This window comes from Coturnix japonica, chromosome 28, assembly GCF_001577835.2.
Source record: "Coturnix japonica isolate 7356 chromosome 28, Coturnix japonica 2.1, whole genome shotgun sequence".
In the NCBI taxonomy this organism is placed as follows: domain Eukaryota; kingdom Metazoa; phylum Chordata; class Aves; order Galliformes; family Phasianidae; genus Coturnix; species Coturnix japonica.
Window position 1 is genome coordinate 3,780,277 of NC_029543.1, and position 21,991 is coordinate 3,802,267.

Sequence of the window (21,991 nt, forward strand, 5' to 3'; positions counted from 1 at the left end):
TGAGTGTGCTCTACAAAAGAGAGTAAGAGGGAAAAGCATGCAGCACTGGGCCTAACAGAGGTATTTCTCTCCTCTTGACAGGAAAAGTGCCATCAGTACTGGCCAGCAGAGCGTTCTGCTCGATACCAGTACTTTGTAGTAGATCCCATGGCTGAATACAACATGCCTCAGTACATCCTACGAGAATTCAAGGTCACTGATGCCAGGGTAAGTGCTGTAGAGTGTGTGCTCTGTGCTTACAAGGGGAACAGCAAGGAAGGGGTAGGTTGGAGTGGTTCAAATGTGTGTGGTAGGACATCAGAGTTAAGATAGTATGGTTAGGTTGAGGTTGGAGTTGATGATCTTGAAGGTCTTTTCTAACCAGAGCAATTCTGTGATTCTGTCTGGCTTACAGAAAGCAAAGCAGTTTCACTTGGCCACTCTAAGACTGAGGTGTAAATGCTTCTGGGCTTATTGTCAGTGCAGGAGAGATTAGTTGTGATGGGGAACACAACACCCAACCACAGATAAATTGTACTTAAAAAATTGAATGTAGTTTTCTAACCTCTGCTCACTAATCACAGCAGAGAGTCCCTGTCAGAAATACCCCAGGTTTGTATTTTCACTTTCAGCTTATTTGAAACAAAAGCAGAAAATACTGTCTCCTCAAACAGCTAATAATAACACAGGCTTGCAGAGGATGTTCTTTGCCCTAAAGAAAACACATGCTTCTCTCTGCTTTTCAAGAGGAGCTACTGTTACAACATTCAGAGGGGCACATTCACTCAATTTTATATTCAATGTCATATTTCTCTTCTGAGGGAGCATTTCAGTGCCTTCTGAGACTTGTTTAGCAGATGTAACCCTCGCTCTCAAAGCTGCTTCCCCTGCTATTGAGGTTGTCAGAATTGTAGAACCCGATAATTCTATTTGGAAGGTTGAGAAGGAGGATGCTTTGTCAGTCGTGGTAGAACAAGATTTATCTTCCTGTCAGCTGTAATTCTGACACTATGGCAACTCTTCCTGAAGATTGATAGAGGGGCCATAACCTCACCTTGAATGTTCCTTTGCTGAAGACTCCATCTGTGCAGTCTTTGCAGTGGTCGGAGCTTTTAGGACACCTGCCAGGAGTATAGATCTGCACTGACAAGCCAACTCCAGAAATGTCAAGTGCAAGATGAGCAGCTTCATCATTATATATTAATTTCAACACAAAGCTGGTTTGACTTTTTGTGTCCCCTAATGAACTACCAGCAAAATGTGTAAGGCGCGTGGAGGGGAGGGTTGCCTTTTGTATTTCCTCACACAGATATAGAATGTTTTGTCTATTGTTGTTTTCTTCCCCAGGACGGTCAGTCACGAACTGTTCGTCAGTTCCAGTTCACAGACTGGCCTGAGCAGGGAGTGCCAAAGACAGGAGAGGGCTTCATCGACTTCATTGGGCAGGTGCACAAGACCAAGGAACAGTTTGGCCAGGATGGCCCCATCTCTGTGCACTGCAGGTAGGCATGTATGAACAGAAACATGTAATTCATCCGAGGATGCAGAAGAACTGAAGGAACTAAAATGCTAATTTTAGTTTCTATTTTTCCTTTTCTATTCCGTCTTTGGCTACCCCAAAAATCTGCCTGCCAAGATTTTACTTTTGCCAAGCCTTCAGAGCTGGGCAGTGCTTGCAAGAGTTTTCTAATCAGATGAGGGGTATGAAATGCTGATGTTCTGCAGGACAGGGGCATCAGTGTTAAAATTATGCAATTAAATATCAATTAGGTATTTTATTTCCAGTATAAGTCCATATCTAACACTGCTAGCCTAGGTTTGCTGATAGCAAGAATTACATTTTCTTCTCCCTGGGCAAAAGAAAATTATTTAATACAAAAAGCCTGATGTTACATATTAATAACAATTTTCATGCTGAATGCTGTTTACTGCTACCCAAAGCTATTGTTGTTGTTCTATTTGTTAGTCTCTCAAACAGTTGTTTGGGTCACACACTTGGACGCTGTCCTCTTAGAGGACTGACTGAGGCTTTCCACTTCTAGTATGTTTATGTTCATAAGGCATGGCCTTGTCACCCTTATGTACCCTATCATAACCTCATTGCAACCTGCCCCCAACAGGGCCTTGGAAGCAGACAATCTTTAAGGTTCCTTCCAGCAAAGCCGTTCTATGACACAGGAATGCATTTCAATGTAGTAACGTTTTGTTTGTTTGTTTTTTTCTCCTCTCCTTTCTTCAGTGCTGGGGTGGGCAGGACTGGAGTGTTTATCACACTGAGTATCGTCCTGGAAAGAATGCGTTATGAGGGTGTTGTAGATATTTTCCAGACAGTGAAGATGCTGCGAACACAACGACCTGCTATGGTGCAAACAGAGGTAAGGTGGAATGGCAAACCCTTCCTCTGTCCCAGCTTAGGGGACCTTTGCAAAGCAAAATCCCTTAGCTGAAGGGAGGAGGCTTTTTGTCTTTTTAACTACATGCAAACACTTACCTGAAGAGTAAAGCAAGCCCAGGCTGTACTTCTGGTTTCACATATTAAAAAAAGCCAACAACAGACTTTATTTTATAAAGTTTCCTGAAAATTTAGTCCCAGCCTGCCAGCTTTGATTCTCATCTCATCCTGCCTCTAAAGTAAGGGGCACTCACCTGCCTCTAACCACAGCCTGCTGTGGCTACAGGGACAGGAGGGTGGTGACAGGATGGCTGCTGTGTATGAGATGCACAAGCAATAAAGGGGTTTCTCTTCCCTGTGGTTCACTTCTCTTAGAGAATAAATGCGTCTGCACGTAGTTACTACCGTGGTATATGCCAGCTGCTAAGCAGGGCAGGTATCCTGAATTCTTTTAATCTCCAAAGCTGAAGCACTGCTTCTCTTTTTCATTTGCAGGATGAATACCAGTTCTGTTACCAGGCAGCTTTGGAATATCTGGGAAGTTTTGATCACTATGCAACATAAAAAGCCATCTGTTGTGCAGACTCTACCAACCACTTAAGTCCTGGAAGGCCTCTTTTGACCCAGGAGGAGTGCTTGAACTTACAAAACTGAATCAGAAGAAGTACCTTTTCATCCAGACAATGCGTTGGGGAGCAGGGGGAAGGATTGAAAGGAACACCCCTTCAGGAACTCCATGTTGTAACCTGGACCGTGAAGAGGCAGCTCAGGAGATTGCTGAAGGACTGCTTTAAGTGGTGAACTGCTCTTGTTACCTCAAGTGGTGTTCGCTGTGGAGGATGTATGGACATCATCAAAGAGATCCAGAAGCTAAAATACACCCTGCAAAACGTTACCGCTGGAGAAGGGAAGGAAACCGACTTTGGTTACATCATTAGAGTTCAGTTTATTTACTAATATAGTTGGCAGTCTTTAAAGGAAGTCACTTGCAGAATTGAAAGTGTTCTGTAAAAGTTAAGGAATTAAATTTCAGCAGTTAGGCAAATGTAGGGTCAGGAGTTCTTTTAGCTGGAGTCTTAATAACCTCAGTATCAACGGTGGGATAATTCTGGGCTTACAGGCACCTTGCAAACAGCATTCACTGTGTGCCCCTGCCATGCGAGAGGTTTTATAGCTCACGCTTTGAATACTTAGAACATTCCTCATTTCTTCTAATTCCAAAATTTATTTTTTAGGATATTTATAATTAGAGAGAGAAAGAGAGAGAGGGGAAAACTCAGCCCTGGCCATGGCACAGCCCCCTCCCCTTGACACGGGAACACAGGCGGAGGTGGCAGCTCTGCTGGGCTGCTTTCGCTTCCCTTTTCAGCACATCCAGGGAGGCACTGAGCAGGCAGTGGTGGGACAACCCAGGACAGAAAGGAAGCCCCTTTCCCACTCTCTTTGCACATTCACATAACCCCACTTCTGCTGCAAGCAGCTGTGCTACCCCCCCAGTTCCTGCCACAGAAGGCCAGAAGCATCTCTCTGAAAGGAGCCAGAGAAGCACCCTTAGGACACTTCTATAGCCCACTGCTTCTTGCTGCCAAACCTTCACCTCTGGATGCAGTGGCTCTTTGGGAGCAGTGCAGAGATGCAGAGATTGCCTCAGGACAGTCCCAGTACCACTTCACACCAAGCCCATGGGCACAGCTACGAACAAGCCCTAGCTGTATAAATAACTGGGAAAGATCAAGTAAGATGCATTCAATGGCATATACTGTGAGTGGCTTTCTTTAAAGTGTCAATGTAACTGTAACAAGTGACATTACCTTTTTTTTAAATAGTGTATTTTTTCCTTTTTTTTTTTTTTTTTTTAAAGACAAAGAATATCAGTCAATGAATTTAAAAGAAAAAAAAAATGCTTATTTGTTCATATTATGTTCAAAGACAGTCTATTTTTTCACTGTAGAAATGTTACGTGTAATGGCTGTGATATATAAAAATGCAGTGCAAATTGCTACTTCTACATATTGCTTTTCTACCATTTAAAAGGTTTAACTTGCTCATGTAAGAACAAAATGTCCTTTCTGGATTATTCCTTTCTGTTTGTTTTGTTTAAAATCTCAGACATATCACGTGTCTTTGGAAGGGTGTGAGATCAGCAGGCAGGCCCAGACCTGGTGGCAGTGCCAACCTCCTCCCCTTCAGCTGTGGCCGTGCTGCTCCATCCTACCAGGGCCAGGGGTGAACTGGGAGATTAAAAAAATTCCAGTGTCTTAGGACTGAAAACAAAAGGGCAGCAGCTTCAGAGCCACAGCACACGTGGGCAAGCACGCAGCTTTGAAACATCAGCAGTGTAATGGAGGTAAGAGCCTAACCTTGTCTGTGCACTAGGGTGAAGATTGGAGATGTTTAACAGGAGTACAGGACAAGGAGTCTCCTTGCAGAAGTGCACAGAGGACAGCATGTGTTGGAAAAGATGCACTGCCCAGAGCACTGCTTGCTTGTGGCTTTTTTATTTTTCTAGAAGGGGTAAATATTGTCATTGAGTGCTACCCAGAAAACCCCACAACAATCCATTTCCCATCTTTAACTGAAAAAAAAAGAACAAAAGGCTTCTTCGAGATTTTACTTCTTATTTGTGTGAAAGTTGCCCAAATTTCTAAGTATGTTGCAGCAAAATCTTACTGGAAGAGTCGGGGTGGGGTGGGGGAAGGTTTTGTTTTTTTTTCCTTTGTATGAGAGCAAAGTGCTGTTGCTTTCACACTGTTATTTCAAACTGAAACATTAAGTGGTTTTCATACCACAGTGTATGTAGATATATTGACTTTGTATTAAAGGAAGATTGTCTGAAAGGCTGACTGCGCCCATTTGTTATTAGGAGTGGGCAGTGAATGAAGCAGTTGCTCTGTGTAATGCAGCAGCTGCAGAGCCCTTTTTTGCTGGCATATGCATCCAGGTACCAGGTTGCCCTTCCTCTGCCATTCTTTCAGAAAACAGACCACCCTTATGAGCCAAACATGCAATTGCAAAGAAACAACCTCACTTGGAGAGCATTTAACTAAATAGCTGCAGTGATGCAGCATACGCATACTGTTAGTTTGGGTATCATCACAGACTCAGAATGGTATGGAGTGGAAGGGACCTGTAAGATGACCTTCCAGACGCTGCTATGGGCAGGGACACCTCCCAGCAGACCATGCCGGTATTTGAAGAAGAATCACACTTTCTCAGAGCTGAAGGTCGTAGTTGGAAGCAGGTGGATGGGGCAGATGGAGATTTCCCCCATTACTGCTGGAGGTTCCCATATCAAGGAAGAGGCAGCAGGACTCAGCTCTTCCACTGTTGTGGTCAGTGACCACACTCCTATTACCTGCAACACAACAGGACAGCAAAGCTGAAGCATGAAGTTTAGACACATTCTCAGTTTTAACATGAGCCACTCAAAGCACTAAGTCAAGTTAGTCCATCTGAGCCAGATGTGCAGCCATGAACCAAACCACGGTCCTGTTCCAGGTCTCCCTGGCATCACAGTGTGCTCAGTCCAGTGTGAGCACTGCACTTCTTCCATGTTATGGCAGACAGAGAAATGCTGAGCAGGAAAGCACCACAGAGCTGGAAGCAGTGGGAAAGCAGTGGGACAGTGAGTGTTTCTGCATCAGGTTTCCCCCCTCTTGCCTTTACAGATGCGCTGAGCCAGCACCAGCCCTCCCTCCCTACCAGAGCAGCACCAGGAGCGCTTTGGCACCCAGTTAAAGGGAAAAGAAAAATAATTACAAGAGAAGGATTAGCAGAACTGTGGAAGCTGTGAACTCGGAATGACGTCGCTCAGAATGCTGTTACTCCACATGATGGAGCAGGTGGAGATTCAAAGTGGTAGCACAGGAAGAAGAAGGAAAATAAATATCTCCCAGTTTATAATCACATCTTGTGTACGTGGCTACCTGCAGGCAGGTACATGAACAGCAAAGATGTTTTTTACTCAATCTCTTGGACTCCAGGATCATCTAAAGCACTGAACCCTACACAGCACAGTTACCTTTCATAAGCCTTGCCTCTGTCACTGTGTTGGCTTTGAATATCTCTTTATCATTGAAAAATAGAAAGGAAAAACTGATTTTCCTTTAGAGTGCTCAGCCTCTGTGCCTCTGTCGTACGCCCACCTTGTCTCCTGTGCTCTCAGCAATGCCATCCTGGTCCCTGTGATGCTGAACGTTCTCATCACTACTCTCCAGTCTCTTCAGTTTCGTTCTGCCCTTTCTTTGAGCTGTGCCACCATCCCCCATTTGAGCTGCAAACCCCTCAGTGAACACAAATAAATGCCACATGGAGCAGAGGGAATGAGTGGCAAAAAGAAGTGGAACAGCAGCTGAGATCTAAGTAAGTAAATGTCCTCCCTATCCTGAAATGAAGAAAACTAATAAATACAGTAGGAGGGCAGATAGAGAAGCAAATCTAAAGTGAAATCCCAGAGCAAGACTTAGAAGAGTCAGGCTTACAGAAGCTGCAGCAGTCCAGTAATGCTGACTGACCCTGTGATGACAGCCCACAGCCCTTCAGCAGCTCCTCTTCTAGCAGACGAAGGCACACAAGCATTATTTTTCTAGGAAGAAGAAAAATCCATGAAGGTTTTCACCTTCTGCTTTCCACTGCATCAGTCCATGCAAAACTTGAAATGCAGCAGAAGAAACTCATGGTGCGATTCAGCAGAAATCATCACAGGTTGCAGGATGCCACAGTGCAGCTCCACGGTGCCCAGCCATGCAGTGAGGAGCACATGGAGTGGGGGCTCCTGTCCTCACAGGGCTCTCCATGCAGGCAGTGCCAGTCTGAGACCTGGCAAGCAGACAGTTGGCTTAATTAAAGCCTACGTGACAGCCCACAAATGCCCATTTTCAGCCAGGCAGTTCCTTGTTTCTTATTGATTCACAGATCCTTTTTTAAAAGTCTCCCTCTTCTTTTTCTTTAATGTAAGTGCTGACAGGTAGCTTTGACAGCATGTTTATTAGCTGTGCTGGGACACGTTGGAAGAAATAAATCACTGCAGGTTGTATTTTTACAGAAAAGGACTGTCAGCGAGGCTCCAGGTCTGCACTGTTACTACTGCAAAGGGCAACCCCCCCCCCCCCTTCCCTCCCCAACACACACAGTTCTCATTCGCACCACACTGGGCAATACCACCTCATGTATCACATCAAGCTTCATCTGCATGGGCCTGGCTGCCAAATCACCTTGGGATTGATTTGCAACAGCCCCTCTGTCTCTGCACAACCCTAAACCAAGAGCCCCTCAGTCCTCTGCAGCACAACAAAGACTTTAAAGTAGATGTAACAATAATTTACATTCCAGAGGAAAACGAAAAGCCTTTCTTGGTTAACAGAATTACCCAAGAGGCAAACCAGTTCCCAGGCCAGGAGAAATTCTTCATTTTGCAATACGCTTTAATTATACCAAGAGAAGCAGTAACAGAATGAGAAATCAATTCCTTCTCCTAAATAAGATGGCTGCAAATTCCAAGTTTGTAACTGAGCAGATGTAGAATTGAAATGGAAAAAGTAAATACCTGAGCAGGCACTGTGAAAATCATCTCAACAAGTTCACCCACTGGGAAAAGGACATGGGGAGACTGTTCCCACATCTCCTGATAAGGAAACCAGAACAAATTTAATCACTTTTATTACAGTGGTGCAACCAGCATCCAAACAGACACATGCTTCCCCTCCCAGCATCCACAGCTGCACAGAGCCTCTCCCACAAGGCAGAGCAGCCCCTCAGCCAGCAGAGACCATTGCTCACCAGTGAAGAGGCAGCTCGGTGCAAATCCACTACCTGTGGGCCCTGTGGCCATCCTAACAGCAGCACACACCTGGCGCCTTGATCTCTGGGGACTCCCAAGGACCATCACTGAGAGGTGAAGGTTCTGCAGCAGAGGACACTGAGCACAGAACGTGCTCCCCAGGGCAGCGGGCACAGAACTGGGATGCTGCTGTCAGACATGGGGTTTGAGTGGCTGTGTGGAGCCAGAGGTTGGGTTCGATGACCCTTATGAGTCCTTCCCAACTCAGGGTGTTCTGTGATCCCACCAAGCAGGAGGGGCCCTCAATGTTCCCCAGTGTGGGAAGATTGGATGGCACCAGGCTGTGCTCAGTAGCAATAGGTCCTTCTCCAACAGACTGATAGCACACCCAGGTACACCAGGCTGGCCACACATAAACAAGAAGGTGATTGCTTTGAACCTCCCCCCACACACAGCTGTGTTTGACATTTGCACTCATTCACTGTTTGCAGCAAAAGCAGATTATCAGATTGTTTCAAAACCAGGAAGATAGCTGAAGTCTGAACAATAGTGAAGCATTTCCATTTAACACCAGCACTCCTTCTGCAGCCATTTACCATTTAATATATTCATCTCAGTCCATCTTTAATCTGCCTATTTTTCTGTTCTGCCTACTAATCTGTCCGTCCACCCATACAGTAGAGCAGTAACTCTGGATCCCTTTGCAATTTGCACAGAGATCAAACCCCAGTGTTGCTATCTCATCACGCCTTTATCTCTTGAAAGTCAGACACGTATGATTTCCTTCCAGTCATTAAAGAGACAGATTCCTGATTAACAGAGTTGGGCACTCCATCCATCTGTGTGCACACAGTGATGCATACACACAAGCACACACGTACTTGCAGATGGCAATCCTAGATTAATAGGTTACACAAGGACTTTATCCCAGGCTTACTGAGGATAATAAACCCCTCTAAAATAAATAAATAAATAAATAAATGTACAAAAATGATTAGAAAAATCTTTTTGTCTTTAAACACATAACATTCTGTCGGAGCTGCTCATAAGGTGTTGTTTGGGAAACTGCTGAACGTTACTAACTGAGGTTCCATCTCTGCCAGACCCTCCTCTCACCTCTTTCTGACCAGGAAAGCCAAGGATGCCCCAGCGGAACCATTGGCTCTGTGCTGAGGTTCTACATTTCCAGGGTTCACCTCTTCCAAAGTGGGAGGTGGGCAGAGGGGAGTTGTGAGAAGTCCGCTGAGAATTTCCTCAACCAGACTCAGGTTGCTGTCGCTGAGCTCCTGGTTTGGGTTCATCTGCTTCTTCCTCACAGCAGCACCAGACCCAGCCTTGAACCACATCCTTCATTTTCCTTTACCAAACCCATGTGACAGTGATGAGGGACAGACAAAACAACCCAGTAGAAATGTGTAACTGGGGATTTTGTTTTTAATTCAGACCATTACAGCAACCTAATTCGCTTCTGCCAAACTCCAAATGGAGCTTTCTGAATTAAACTTGACTTTGGCTTTCAAACTCCATTTACAATGGTACAGTTATATCAACATGCCTCAACAAAGCCCTCTTCTTCTGCATCAGAGAGTCATCAAAGTTGGAAAAGAGTTCTACAACCATAAGCCACATCCTTAACACCACACCTCCACACTTCCAGAAAGAACATCACCTTTACTGAAGGCATCTACACTGTGTTCCAAAAGCCACCAAGCAGAACCTCCAGGCGGGGGGGCTGGGGAGGCACTGGGGATGCAGAGACACAAAGGATCCCTATGACCAGCAGCCCCAGGCTTCCAGGACACAGGAACAGCACGTGACACAGCAGCAGAGACCTTCTGCCTGGCTTGTGAATCCACACAACCATTTAAAATACAGAGAACTGAAATAACATTTTCCATAGCATCACATTTAGCAGATAGAAGATGCAGCATGGATTTAGGCAGATTCTTACTTACAAAATAGAGAAATATGGGTGTAAAACACAGCCACCTTCTCTTCACTTGTAAAAAATCCCCCCAAACAGTGCAGAAAAGCACAGGACACACAGCACCTCACCAAACCATAGAGCCAGGAATACAGCAAGTGACAGAACAGGGATTCACCACCACCATAGCACAAAGACAGTGGCATCCTGGGGAGGCACAAGGGGACAGCACCAAAGCCAAACAAGATGGGTGGTTATTGCCCATCAACAGCAGCACCAACAGCTACCGACCTACCACAACCATCCCATAACGCCAACACAACCAACTTCTATCCACCCATCCATCTGCATGGAAGGAGATGCTCCCGGTGCCACAGCCTGAACAACAGTGAGAGTGAGCCTGGAGCCCAGCAGAGCAGCTCCAGCAGCACCTGCTCCTGCTCACGACTGCAGCCAGGTGAACCAACCTTCTTTGATTCTGTAACTGAAAGACAAGCAGAAAGAAAATCTGCTACAGCTGTCACACAAACATCCGACCAACGAGCAGAGCCCCAGTGTGCTCCCAGATTTAGGGCTCCGATTCCCAGAAAACTTCCCCTCCATGCCAGGCCCATGGCTCTGCTTGGGGTGTGATTCATGGGGTTAGGCAATCAATGAGAAATTCCTTGTACCAGAGAAAGCTCTTCAGCAAAATTGCACTCTCCATGTTTTCACACAGAAAGCAAAACATCTGCCCCCAATCCCTGCACCGCCACTCAAGCAAAGTATCTGGTAACAGCCATGCAAAGCAGGATCTGACTATAGAATTGTTTTGGTTGGAAGGGACCCATAGAGGCCATCTGATCCAACTCTCCTGCAGTGAACAGGGACACCCACAGCTCCATCAAGCCCTCAGGGTCTTGCCCAGCCTGACCCAGGGATGTGGCACCCACATCTCTGGTCAACCTGTACGTGTGTTTCATCACCCTTAGTCCTTATATCCAACCTAGAACTTCTCTCTTTTGATTTTAAACCATTTCCCCTTGCCCTATCCCAGCAGATATTGCTGAAGAGTCCATTCCCTTTCATCTTACACCCCCCAAAGTCTGACACTCTGACCCTTTTTTTGCAAGCTAATAACGATAGTTTAGCATTACTCTTAAGGAGCAGCAAGATCGACAGGTCTCATTCATCTAGCCGGGATGTTTATTCCACAGGTGAGACCTCTCATGTAGAAGCATGCTGAGCACTTTCCTTGTTTCCTCAGAGAAGATCGGGCAGAAACAAACCAACTATGGGTCTCATCAGCATCACGGATCAGTGTTAGTCCACAGCATTGCCTGCAAACACAAACACTCCCAGGATGCAGAGGGAAATGTTTTTGTGTTGACTTCAGGTGTCTGACCCACCTCCTGCTGCCACCCCACTGCATCCCACAACCTCCAGGGCTGTGTTTTACATCTCACCTCTTGGCTGCCTGACAGTTACAGAGGACTTTTTTTGAGGCTGAAACCTAAAATGATTTCAAAATGATTTTCAGTCCCTCCAGGAAAAGCAGATTCAAAATGCTGCGTCATTTTTTATCTAAATATTGTTTAAATTTTAAAAAAAGGTGAAAAAACCTAATTACATCTCTGCGTGGAAGATCATAAATCACATAATTACAATGGGAACCTCTGCATCTTTCCAACAGACTAAAAGCAGTCTGTGGAGTTCTTATCTCATTACAGTTTAATTAAGAACTATGTTTGAGCATCTTCTTTTTAATTATCATGGAGACCAGATGACTTCTAATCTTTTTTTCTTTTCTTTTTTTCTTTTCCCCACCCAAAATAAAGGAGAGTGCAGACCAAAACAGGCTCAAATGAATTTACAATTTGCTCTTTGGGGGACTTTAATAAAATTACTCCACATAGAAGATTAACACTGATGTAGTGAACTTCCAAAGAGAACATTTGGTTCCTTTCAATTAGCATCATGTAACTGCCAAGAGCTGGGAAGCGGATGCTGAAGTGGCACCTTTTGGGATGGGGAGAGGACAGGGTGCTGTTGGAGCTGCAAATGGCTCTAAAATCCAGAGTCCTGGAGACAACGGAGCAGCCCTGCAATGCTCCTCTTCCTTCCTCATGGCCGGGAAAGGATTTCCCATCAAGCAGGACTGCATGCTGTGCTCAGCACTGCTGGCTGCCATCACCCACAGTGAGGAGCTGGAAAGAGCACACACGTGTATTTTTTTTTAAGCCCAGCACACAGCAAACACCTTTTAATTCAATTGGTTGAGTCGACACAGAGAGATTATTAGTTTTCAGTAAGATTTCATTCAATTAATTAGCTTGAAAATATCAGCACAGCCAGGCGAGCAAAGAAAAACAGAGATAAATCCCTGCCTTAGCACTGCTTCATTTTTTAAAGGCAATTAACTCTTAGTTATTAGCTTTTAATTAGGGAATAATAATGACACCATTAATACAGTTTATTATACTTGTCAGCAGACAGCTGTTCCAAACAGATTTTATTATCAGATCTTGGCGGCTTTTGTCTGCTCCACTCCCTCCCTTACAGAGGCAGCAGCAGCTCCCCACGTCCCCCACAGCCCCAGGAGAGTCCTGCAGGTGCTCACAGCTTTCATTATTAGTGTGGGCTTTTTAACCCCTCTAAAATGACTTCCCACTCAATGAATCCCAGTGGCAGCAGGACACAGCCATGATGGTAACTCACGTAACTCTGTGTGTCTTTGGGGGAGATGCGGGACCTGGAACAAAGCTGGTTTCACACCTCAGCTCCTAACATCTGAGACAGCGTCCAACTCATAGAATATTTAAGATGCCAAAAAAATTCACTGTCTTGTTTTGTCTTCGTCTGAGCTTAACCATCTCTCTGGAAGCACCACGTGCATTTAGAACACAGTAGATACAATTTGGAAGCAAATAATCACGTTAAATAAAGCAAGCATTCCAAATAAGTTTACCCATTCTTAATCTCATTCCACCCCACTGCCAAGTATGCATCTGTGCAAGAAGGCAGCTGCAAATACCACGTAATACCTTTCTTTCCTGCTCCAAATTTATCCTGAAACTTCAAGTCCTTCTCTAAGAACTCTACTGCATCATCACTAGCAAACTGCCTCAAGTTTTCATGGATGCTTTATTATTTCTTTGTCTACTGCACTGCTAAAATAAAATATACAGAAGGCTCCTAATTATGCACTCTGCCTTACTCACAGGAAAGCACATGTTCACATTATTTTCACTGTCATCCTTTTCCACGGTGTCCTAACATCTCCCTGGCAGAGGCTGCAAACTACTCCCAGGGCACAGGTCTGTGTTTTACAGCTCCCATATCAGACAGCCTCTAGCCCCATCTTGCATGCAGGATGCTGCTGTAACACAAAAATGTGATGCCATACATTTCCCTGATTTACTCTGGAGTTAATAAATCACAACAACACTATTGGCTAAAATACTGTGTTGGATTCCAACACCTTGCTTTGCATTTATTTTTTTTTTCCTTGCTCTGGATCAGAGGAAGCCCAAAGGGAAATCACCAGGAGCTTGGAGACCCAACAAAGTGCCCCCCAGCACCAAAAGCTGCTCATGGCAGCATCCTTCTCCCCGCTCAACACACTGCAGCCAAGTCCCAAGGAAAGAAATTAACCTGGTGTAGGAAGAAAGCAGCTGGGAGAACCTATTTGCAATTTCCTACAGGAAAGCAAAGAGTTGTTAAATTGAAAGTAAGGCTGTTAAAATGAAGAAACTTTCCCTACTGAGAGTTGACATTAAAAAATGGGTGGTAGGAGGGAAGGATGATAACCACTACCATACAGATTTAGAAATAGAGGCTCAGACAAGTGACGAGCCACGAGACAGCAGCAGGAGCACCACCACTGCTGGGAAACTCCAGCAGGACCCAGCATCTCCCAGCAGGCAGCCCTGCTGCCACAGAGCAATCCGTGCCTCCGAGGAGCCCATTCCATGCTTGCTGCCCCCTGCACTGACAGCCCCCAGGTGCCAGGAGCTGCGCTGTGGGCGTTGTGTGCATTTGTAGCTGTACAAACCTTAGAGCTCAGAGCTCTGCTTTGTGCTCTCACTGGTGACTAAGCCTGAATAATTTAGGAGAACTTGGTGCAACTACAAAACCTTCTCAGCTGAGGGGATTTTTCTGCTCAACTGTATCCAGGCAGAAACTGGGAGAAGGAGAACAGCAGACAAACTGAATGTCATCCAGGTTTGCCTCCTACATAAACCTGATACCCACGATCACATGAGACAATTCATGCTACTTTTCTGAAGTAGCAATAAGGAACTCAACGGAGATGTTTATAAGGAAAGTGTATTCTCAGCTATACTTAGTGCTCTGGCAGCATCGGTGCTACTGACAATTTGCCTTTAGCTTTGGCACTGCTGTTTGGGAACACATACCTGTGCTGGAGGGAAGTCTCAGCCAAAGTGCACAGAAGACACATCCCACTGTTTCTCAGTGAATAGCTCAATGCAAACAAACCAGCCACAGCCAAAGACATCCTTGTGAGGCAGGATCAGGGCTCTGTGGAAGTTCACGGAATCACAGATCCACACAGGTCAGGACTGGACCCCAAAGCCATTCCCTGCAGCAGCTGCACAGGAAGGCACCCATGGGGATCAGAATATCTCCAGGGAAGGAGACCCCACCTCTCTGGGCAGCCTGTGCCAGGGCTCTGCCAACCTCACAGCACAGAAGTTCTTCCTCATTTCTGTATGGAACTCCCTGCCCTCATCCTGACACTGAGCACCATTGAACAGAGCCCAGCCCCATCCTCCTGACCCCCGCCCTTCAGGTACTGATCAGCACTGATCAGACCCCTCCCTCCCAGCCTTCCCTTCCCCAGGTGAACAGCTCCAGGGCTCTCTGCCTGGCCCCATCAGGAGGTGCTCCAGGCTCCCACCATCTCTGCAGCCCTCTGCAGGGCTCTCTCCAGCCGTTCCCTGTCTGCCTGGAACTGGGCAGCCCAGCACTGGGCAGAGAAAGGGAAGGAGCCCCTCCCTTGCCTGCTGGCCTTGCTCTGTGCAGTGCGGAGCCATCAGCCCCCATGACCTCACCTGTGCAATGGAGAGAAGGGTTAATGGAGTGGCCTTCACTCCTCAAAGCCACTGCCATGCTGGCCAGGAGGCTGGGCACTCAGCTCTGGCTTTACCACGGTTCTTTAACAGAGAGTCAGCTCTGAAAGGCACAGATTTTCTCACCACAATGGACCTGTCACAGCGACAATTATATTTAGCAGCAGTGGTTCAGCTTTGCCTTTCAAGGCCGCTGATTATGGCAGTAAATAGAAGCACATGAGGGGGGTGAGGGGACGCTGACAGGCTGCAGTCATGCTGCTCTGCGGCTGCAGGAGCCCAGGCATGCTGTGGTCTCAACGAAAGGAACCCAAGGGGACGTTCCTCCTCACTGGGTTCTTGGCAAGGAGCAGAGGGGTTGAAAATGCTCCCCAGACCAGGGCCAGAGACAGCAGATAGAACACATGGAAACAGCATAAGAATAAAAGCAGTATGTCAGAGGTGGGGGGCGGAGGGGTTCCCCCATTTTTCCAGTCAACTGCCTGTTGAGAGTGAAATATTGCCATGGTTCTGTCAGTGCTATAAAACCAGATGTGATATTTGGCCTTTCTGCTCAGAGAGTAGATCTTTTAAAAGTGTTAAAAGGGCATCCAAAATCAAGACAGGCTCCTCTAAGTGCAAGGGCATCTGGGATGCCTTCCCAGCATCATGCAAGTATTGGGAACACATATGGCAATTTAAAGAAGAAAGAACCTTAAATTTAGACTCACCTGGAAGTAGTTACCATAGGAAGGGCTGGAGGGTACATTTGTGCTGTGAGGCACTGGGGGCATGGACATCTCAATCCCAGGCAGAAAAAAATAACAAAATGAGGACATCCTCATAACTTTGGAAAGCAGCAGAGGAATCAATTTGGACAAAAAGGATTGTGGCCTTGATTTTTCAGAATGTTACAAGAAATGAGATTAATAACAGCATTTCATAAGCAGCCAATTTTCTACACTCAGGAGTAAAAAAAATATAATCTTGTGATGAATCATTTCTGTAAAACAGAACCATCCCTGTGCAGAGGATCTGATCTGTTCCTCACTACGCACTGACAGAAACCTCACACGGATCACCAACGCAGGGCACGCAGCTATCGGATTGCAGCACTAACTCCATGAGATAGCAGCATCCCGGATTAATCAGAGGCACCACTTCCCCAGATATCTTCCTGTGGCTCCAAGCTATTAAGATAACAAAGAGAAAAAAACCTCTCAGCTCCAAGTGGAGACACAAGGAAATCAGACTGGCACAACAGCCCTTTTCCTCCACTCTGTTGCTTCTCCATGTAGAAAATTGTCCAGTGACCCTCCTGTACCTACAATCAAGTTAGATTTGATCTCTCTAGTCAGGCGGATGAATCTCTGCTATTCTAAATGGCAGCAGCATCTTGGCTTGCATCATGGGTTACTGACCATTCAATCCTAATCAAAGAAAATGTGCTGTGTTTTCAAGAGATGTCTCCATTAAATGAAGCAGATGAGCAGCGGATCTGTCCATTTATTTATTTTTAAACCATGATCTGAGGCACAGGGAAGGGTATCACTCCTCTTTCAGAGACAGTTTGGCTACGAGCTCATTTGCTGGAAGATATTAGCAGCTGGCATCTGAAATGGCAAGACTAGGAAATAGAGGTAAGCCAAAGTCAACTGTGCTGAAACAGCAGCCAAATTCTTATTTATACCCCGGGAAAAGTGGCTAAGCTGTGGTCATTCAATAATTCCAAACAATATCTGTGGAGTGACCTTTACATTTCTCCTCTTGGAAACAAAGCATTTAATTGTTTTGCTCCTCTATTGCAGAATAAATAACTCCCAGTCATTTTCTATTGGTGTGCATATAAACCAAGTTGTTATCTTTTTCTGCCGTCAAAGCTGCCAAATAATTCCAGCTCAACATCTCCAACTCGTTTCAGTTTTGGCCCTTTGTCAAAACCCATTTGTTTTGTTTTCTTGGGTTGTTTTTGTTGTTGTTGTTTGGTTGGTTGTGGTTTTTTTTGTGTATGCCAGCTCTGTTTTCAATGGGAAGAGAATCCAGGGAGACAACCTGAACATGGGGCTGCAAATCGGGTATCCACAAGAGCATATTTTGAACCCTTCTGGTAGGGTCTCAAGAAGCTTTTTCAACCTTTTCTCACATTAAATTCTTGCTGGCACTAATAGGCATTAATGCCCAAAGGAGCACCAGCAGGTATCACCTGCTGCTATGAAGCAGAGGTGGTTTAAACTTCCCAGAGTTAAACTCAGGTATGGGGCTTTTTTCATTAACTTGTAATGCGATAAAGGGACACACTATCCTCCTACCCCAGGAAACATGAAGCCAATGGAATAGGACATTACAGTACTGGTCCCACAGCTCCTGCACATGTCCCACAGACAGAAACAAAGGCAAACTGCCCGGGAAGTGACAGAGATAAGTCAAACTGCAGGCACACGTAGGAAGGGCTGCACACAATGTTATCACACCTGCCACAGTATGAGAGGGACTGCTCTGGCAGTTGCCAGGTTCCATGCAGTTTCTCCTCACTTTAATCCACCAAAGCATAACCATGTGCCAAGAAAGCCTTGTATGCTACAGACCTGCACTTTCCAACTCACTCTGATTGCAGTTTGGTCTGAAAGAGATCTTCTGACAATACAATTGTTCAAATTATTTCAAAACCAGTGCTAGAAGCTAATTAAAGCACCGTAGCTAGATCAGGCATAGGGAAAAGAAGCCCTGATGGAGCCCAGGATCCCATTTGCTTTCTGAGCTGCCAGAGCGCACTGTTGGCTCATGTTGAGTCTTTCGTCCATCAGGACCCCCAGGTCCTTCTCTGCCAAGCTGCTCTCAAGGACCACTCCTCCCAGCCTGTACAGGTGCCTGGGGTTCTTCCAGCCCAAGTGCAAAACCTTGCACTTTGCCGTGTTGAACCTTATTATTAGGTTCACCTGAGCCCAGCTTTCCAGCCTGTCAAGGTCCCTCTGAATGGCATCCCTTCCTTCCAACGTATCGACCGCTTGGTGTCGTCAGCAAACTTGCTGAGGGTGCACTCAATTCCCTCATCAGTGTCATTAATAAAGATGTTAAAGAGCACCAGTCCATAGACAGATCCTTGGGGGACACCGCTCGTTACCGGCCTCCACCTGGACATAGAGCCATTGACCACCACCCTCTGTCTGCGGCCTTTCAACCAATTGCTTATCCATCGAGTTGTCCACCCATCAAATTCACTTCCCTCCAATTTGGAGATAAGGATGTGGTGGGGGACCATGTCAAAGGCCTTGCTCAGGTCCAGGTAAATGACATTGGTTGCCTTCCCTTCGTCCACCAACGCCGTCACTCCATCACAGAAGGCCACAAGATTAGTTAAGCATGAAACGCGCTGATCTACCATCTCCTTCCTTCCAGCCCTCAGCTGAAAGACGCCTGCTACCACATGAGTTCTTTTAGTTTGACTCAACTCACTTTTAAACTAAAATAGCATCCCCAGATTCAAAGCTCCTGATGACCTTAAGCAAAAACTACCCAAATAAAGCACTCCGACCAAAACAAGGGAAATCAGGGCATTCTTCCAGAAGAAAAATGCACCTGTTTAATGAGCAGTTTTATTAAACTGGTGCAGTTTGTTTAAGCTGAAGGAGAACTACTGATGAAGAACTAATGTGAACAGTGAGGGAAGAGAAACAGAGAAAAATCCCTGCAGACTAACCTTAAGAAATAGAAGCTCCACAGAACTGGCCGAAGCACAGATGTCGGCAGCATGCGACAATGTTTGCCCATCATCTGCTCTTTTCCTAAAATAAATGGTCACAAAAGCCAAGCAGAAAAGAAAGGAGCCAGTACACCAACCAGGGTGTGCCTGCAAGCCCCAGTATCCACACATGGACTAGCAGTGAAGCTCGGAATGGGAAAGCCGTAGTGGAGATTGGGAGCAGCATGTCTGCAAGAAATGCTTCAACAGAAACAAAAGAAATATTCTAGACTGACAGTACAACGAGACAGCAAAGGACAGAGTGGTAAAGATGGTGTAGTGAAAATGCTAAGTCATGGCTTAAAGCAGTGATGGAACAACTGGTAGGAAGGTAGGACCAACCCAGATCTCAGGAGTGTGCAATGCATCTGAGTGACTGGAAGGGGTGGAGCCAGGATCCCCTCCACTTCCAAGACCTCATTTAAGGGCTGGTGGTACGAGCGATCTCTCTGGGGGTTCTCTGGGGGTTCTTGGCCCTTCTAAAGGTAAGCAGCTTCTTTCCCTTATTTCTGTACCCACTGCTGTTGCATTTGAGTGAATCCTCATTTGCTGTAGCCTGGGATATTACTGCTGGGATATTACTGCTTTGCTGCTGTTGTGCTTTACATCATGTTACAGATGGAATCCATCCGTTTTAGAAGTCAGGGCTGTCCCCTCAGTCTCAGCAGCAGCCAGAAGATAACAGTCTCAGCCCAATCAACATTGCTGTTTCTACAGTCTTCTAATCTTCTCTGTTACCAAGAAAAAAAAAAAAATTACTCTCCATCTTTTCTTAACAAGCTAATGATCTTTCTTTCTCCAGACTAAAAAGTAAATGAATGGCTCCTCCATCCACTTTTCCAGTCTCCAGCTATTTAACAAAAGTCTCTCCTGACCTCAGAGCAGGAAGCAGTAGTGTGTTGATCCCAGCCTTTTTACTGCTGCCAGCAATTATCATAAAATTACTTTATTGTGCATGTGACAGTTGGTGACACTGACTGGGAGTTTTATCAGCTCCTATGTTACATATCTCAAAACATGTTTATTGTGAGGAAATGCTGCTGTTAAGCAGCCCAAAAGAAGCTGGACTTGCTCAGAGCAGTAAGAAAAAAATTGCAGTCTTTTGTGTGAGACAAAGCATCACACAATGGCATCTTGTCCCACCTTGACAACCCAGGTCTGCTAACAGCTGAGTCCTCAGAAATGGCCCTGCCCTGCAAGGCCAGAGGCAAGCAGCACCCAGTAATGTAGAATATCCTGTGCAGGGCAAGACAAGGAGACAGCAGCACCTCCCAAGGTTGCAGTTGGCACAGATGGAGCAACTAGAAAAGCAAAAGGAGGACTGAAACTTGCCTTAGTAAGAGAGGTAGCTCAGATGTTTAAGATACGTGCAAACACCTTTTCTCCAGGGATAGGAAAAGACACAGAGGTTAGAAGAAAAGTTGTGGTCATTTACAGTCTTTCACCCACCTCCAAACAGTACTTAATAGCAGACAGAGGAAAGTATAGAAAGCAATGCTCTGTACTATTGCAGTTGTAACGTTCACACCATCTCCCTGAAGTCTCCCTGAGCATAGCACAGCTGCTTAGAGCTCCACACCATCCGTAGTTTAGTGCAGCAGTATGAGCTAGTAACAGAAACCTATAGTGACTTTAGGGATGTTTGCACAGAAGTGTCTATTCTACTCTGTGAGGCTGAGATAGAAGTTCTGAACCTTATCTTCTGATGTCTGACCCAGGTAGTCACTTGGAAATACTGAAAACATCTTTAAAATTATGTTTGTTCTTACTACAGCACTACAGAAGGCCTTAAACTCAAAAGGTAAGTTTTCTGCAGGTGTCAATTCTAATGGACTTGTATCAGCAGCCTCTGCCCACTCTGATTTGATTGCTCTGATTTTCTCAACTATTAACCCATGAAAGATTGGGAGATACCTTTTCTCTCACATAGTCTGCAGCATCTGAAACAGTTTGAGAGGAATTGGGAGAAATGCATTAGGGCTCAGAAAGGGAAGTAAGTTGTTCAGAGGAAGATGGTATTTTAAGTGGTTCAATGTCAGCATGACTTCTAAGGGCTAAAAGGAAGGCTACTGGAAGGCTGTGAGGAACACTTCCAAAGGGAAGTAACAAACCGGTGACAGAGAATATAAGTGATTTTAGGATCACTTTTGGCTATTTAGCAACCACTGTCCTTATGAGACATCAATCTAGATCAAACCCTGCACTTTGAACCAAAAATACATTGCCAGCTTGGTTCCTAATTTTGGGAAGAGTTGCAATCCTGTTTTCCTGCATGATTAGCAGAGCAGAAGGGGATGGGGTTCGGGGGGAGGAAACAACCATGTTCCTACTTCACAGTCTTGGCATATCTGGGCTCAGGTACCCAACCAGATGCAGAGCTTTCTTGTCCTGCAGTAGAAGCCACTTTAAACTTAGAAATGAAGAGACTTCAGCCCCCCAGCAATTGTAATTCTGAAGTGCTCAACAGCCTTTAATTCATTATGAACCTAGAGGCAGAGATTTAAAAAAAAAAATACATCACATCCTTAATCTAGGAAAAAAGTCAGCATTTTTATAGCACATCATCAGACACTTACAAATATATTTCACTGAGGGAAGGAGAGGGTAGGACTGTGCGTTTCCTATTTCCTTTTCAATAGTCTGATGCACAGAGGCCATCAACACAGTCATCATAATAATCTGCACAAGTCATTCCTAAACCAAAAAGAGATTTAAAAATGAACAAAAAGGGAGAACCCCTGCAACGAGGAAGGGCATTCCACAGATCCAGATTCACGTTTAAACATAACTCATCATCTGAGTATGGGGCGAGGAAACACAATTTGGTTTGTACAATATAAATAGTATTTAAAAGAGTACTACATATGAACACAGTAATGGTGCTATTTCAGTCAGGACTTTACATGCAGAGGAAATTCCCTGTCACTCACAACCACGCATCTCACCCTTCCCCTCCCCCTCCCAAAAAAACTCCTCTGCTGTTCAAATTCTCTTTCAGCTGCTTTAAATATTTCTCCGAGGCCTGGCAACATTTTTCTTCTTTTATACAAGCAAACTTTCTACTAAATGATGCTTTAACCGACAGGAGACAGCCACGTAGGAGGAACAACTGAGGCTTTTAAGAACA

The 21,991-nt window shown here is 45.4% G+C and overlaps 1 protein-coding gene and 1 long non-coding RNA gene across 4 annotated transcripts in view; one reads left to right on the forward strand and one right to left on the reverse strand.

The window, feature by feature from the left end:
• The window catches only part of PTPRS (protein tyrosine phosphatase receptor type S), a 106,470-nt gene extending 101,262 nt beyond the window's left edge, over positions 1-5,208 (forward strand). The window contains exons 35-38 of the mRNA XM_015886428.2: positions 82-207; positions 1,327-1,481; positions 2,219-2,354; positions 2,867-5,208. Coding sequence (XP_015741914.2) covers positions 82-207; positions 1,327-1,481; positions 2,219-2,354; positions 2,867-2,935 — 486 coding nt within the window. The 3' untranslated portion in view covers positions 2,936-5,208. The remainder of the gene's footprint in view (positions 1-81; positions 208-1,326; positions 1,482-2,218; positions 2,355-2,866) is intronic.
• Positions 4,214-15,285, reverse strand: LOC107325509. Of its 3 annotated transcripts, none has more exons than XR_001559697.2 (5): positions 15,129-15,285; positions 14,472-14,595; positions 7,917-7,994; positions 6,886-6,956; positions 4,214-5,726 (listed from the first exon to the last, which is right to left on the reverse strand). It is a non-coding gene; the product is annotated as an uncharacterized LOC107325509 (long non-coding RNA). The 3 variants fall into 3 exon arrangements; XR_001559696.2 differs by having other exon boundaries at positions 6,853-6,956; XR_001559698.2 differs by lacking the exons at positions 6,886-6,956; positions 7,917-7,994 and having other exon boundaries at positions 15,129-15,275.
• Between the last annotated feature and the right edge of the window lie 6,706 nt (positions 15,286-21,991).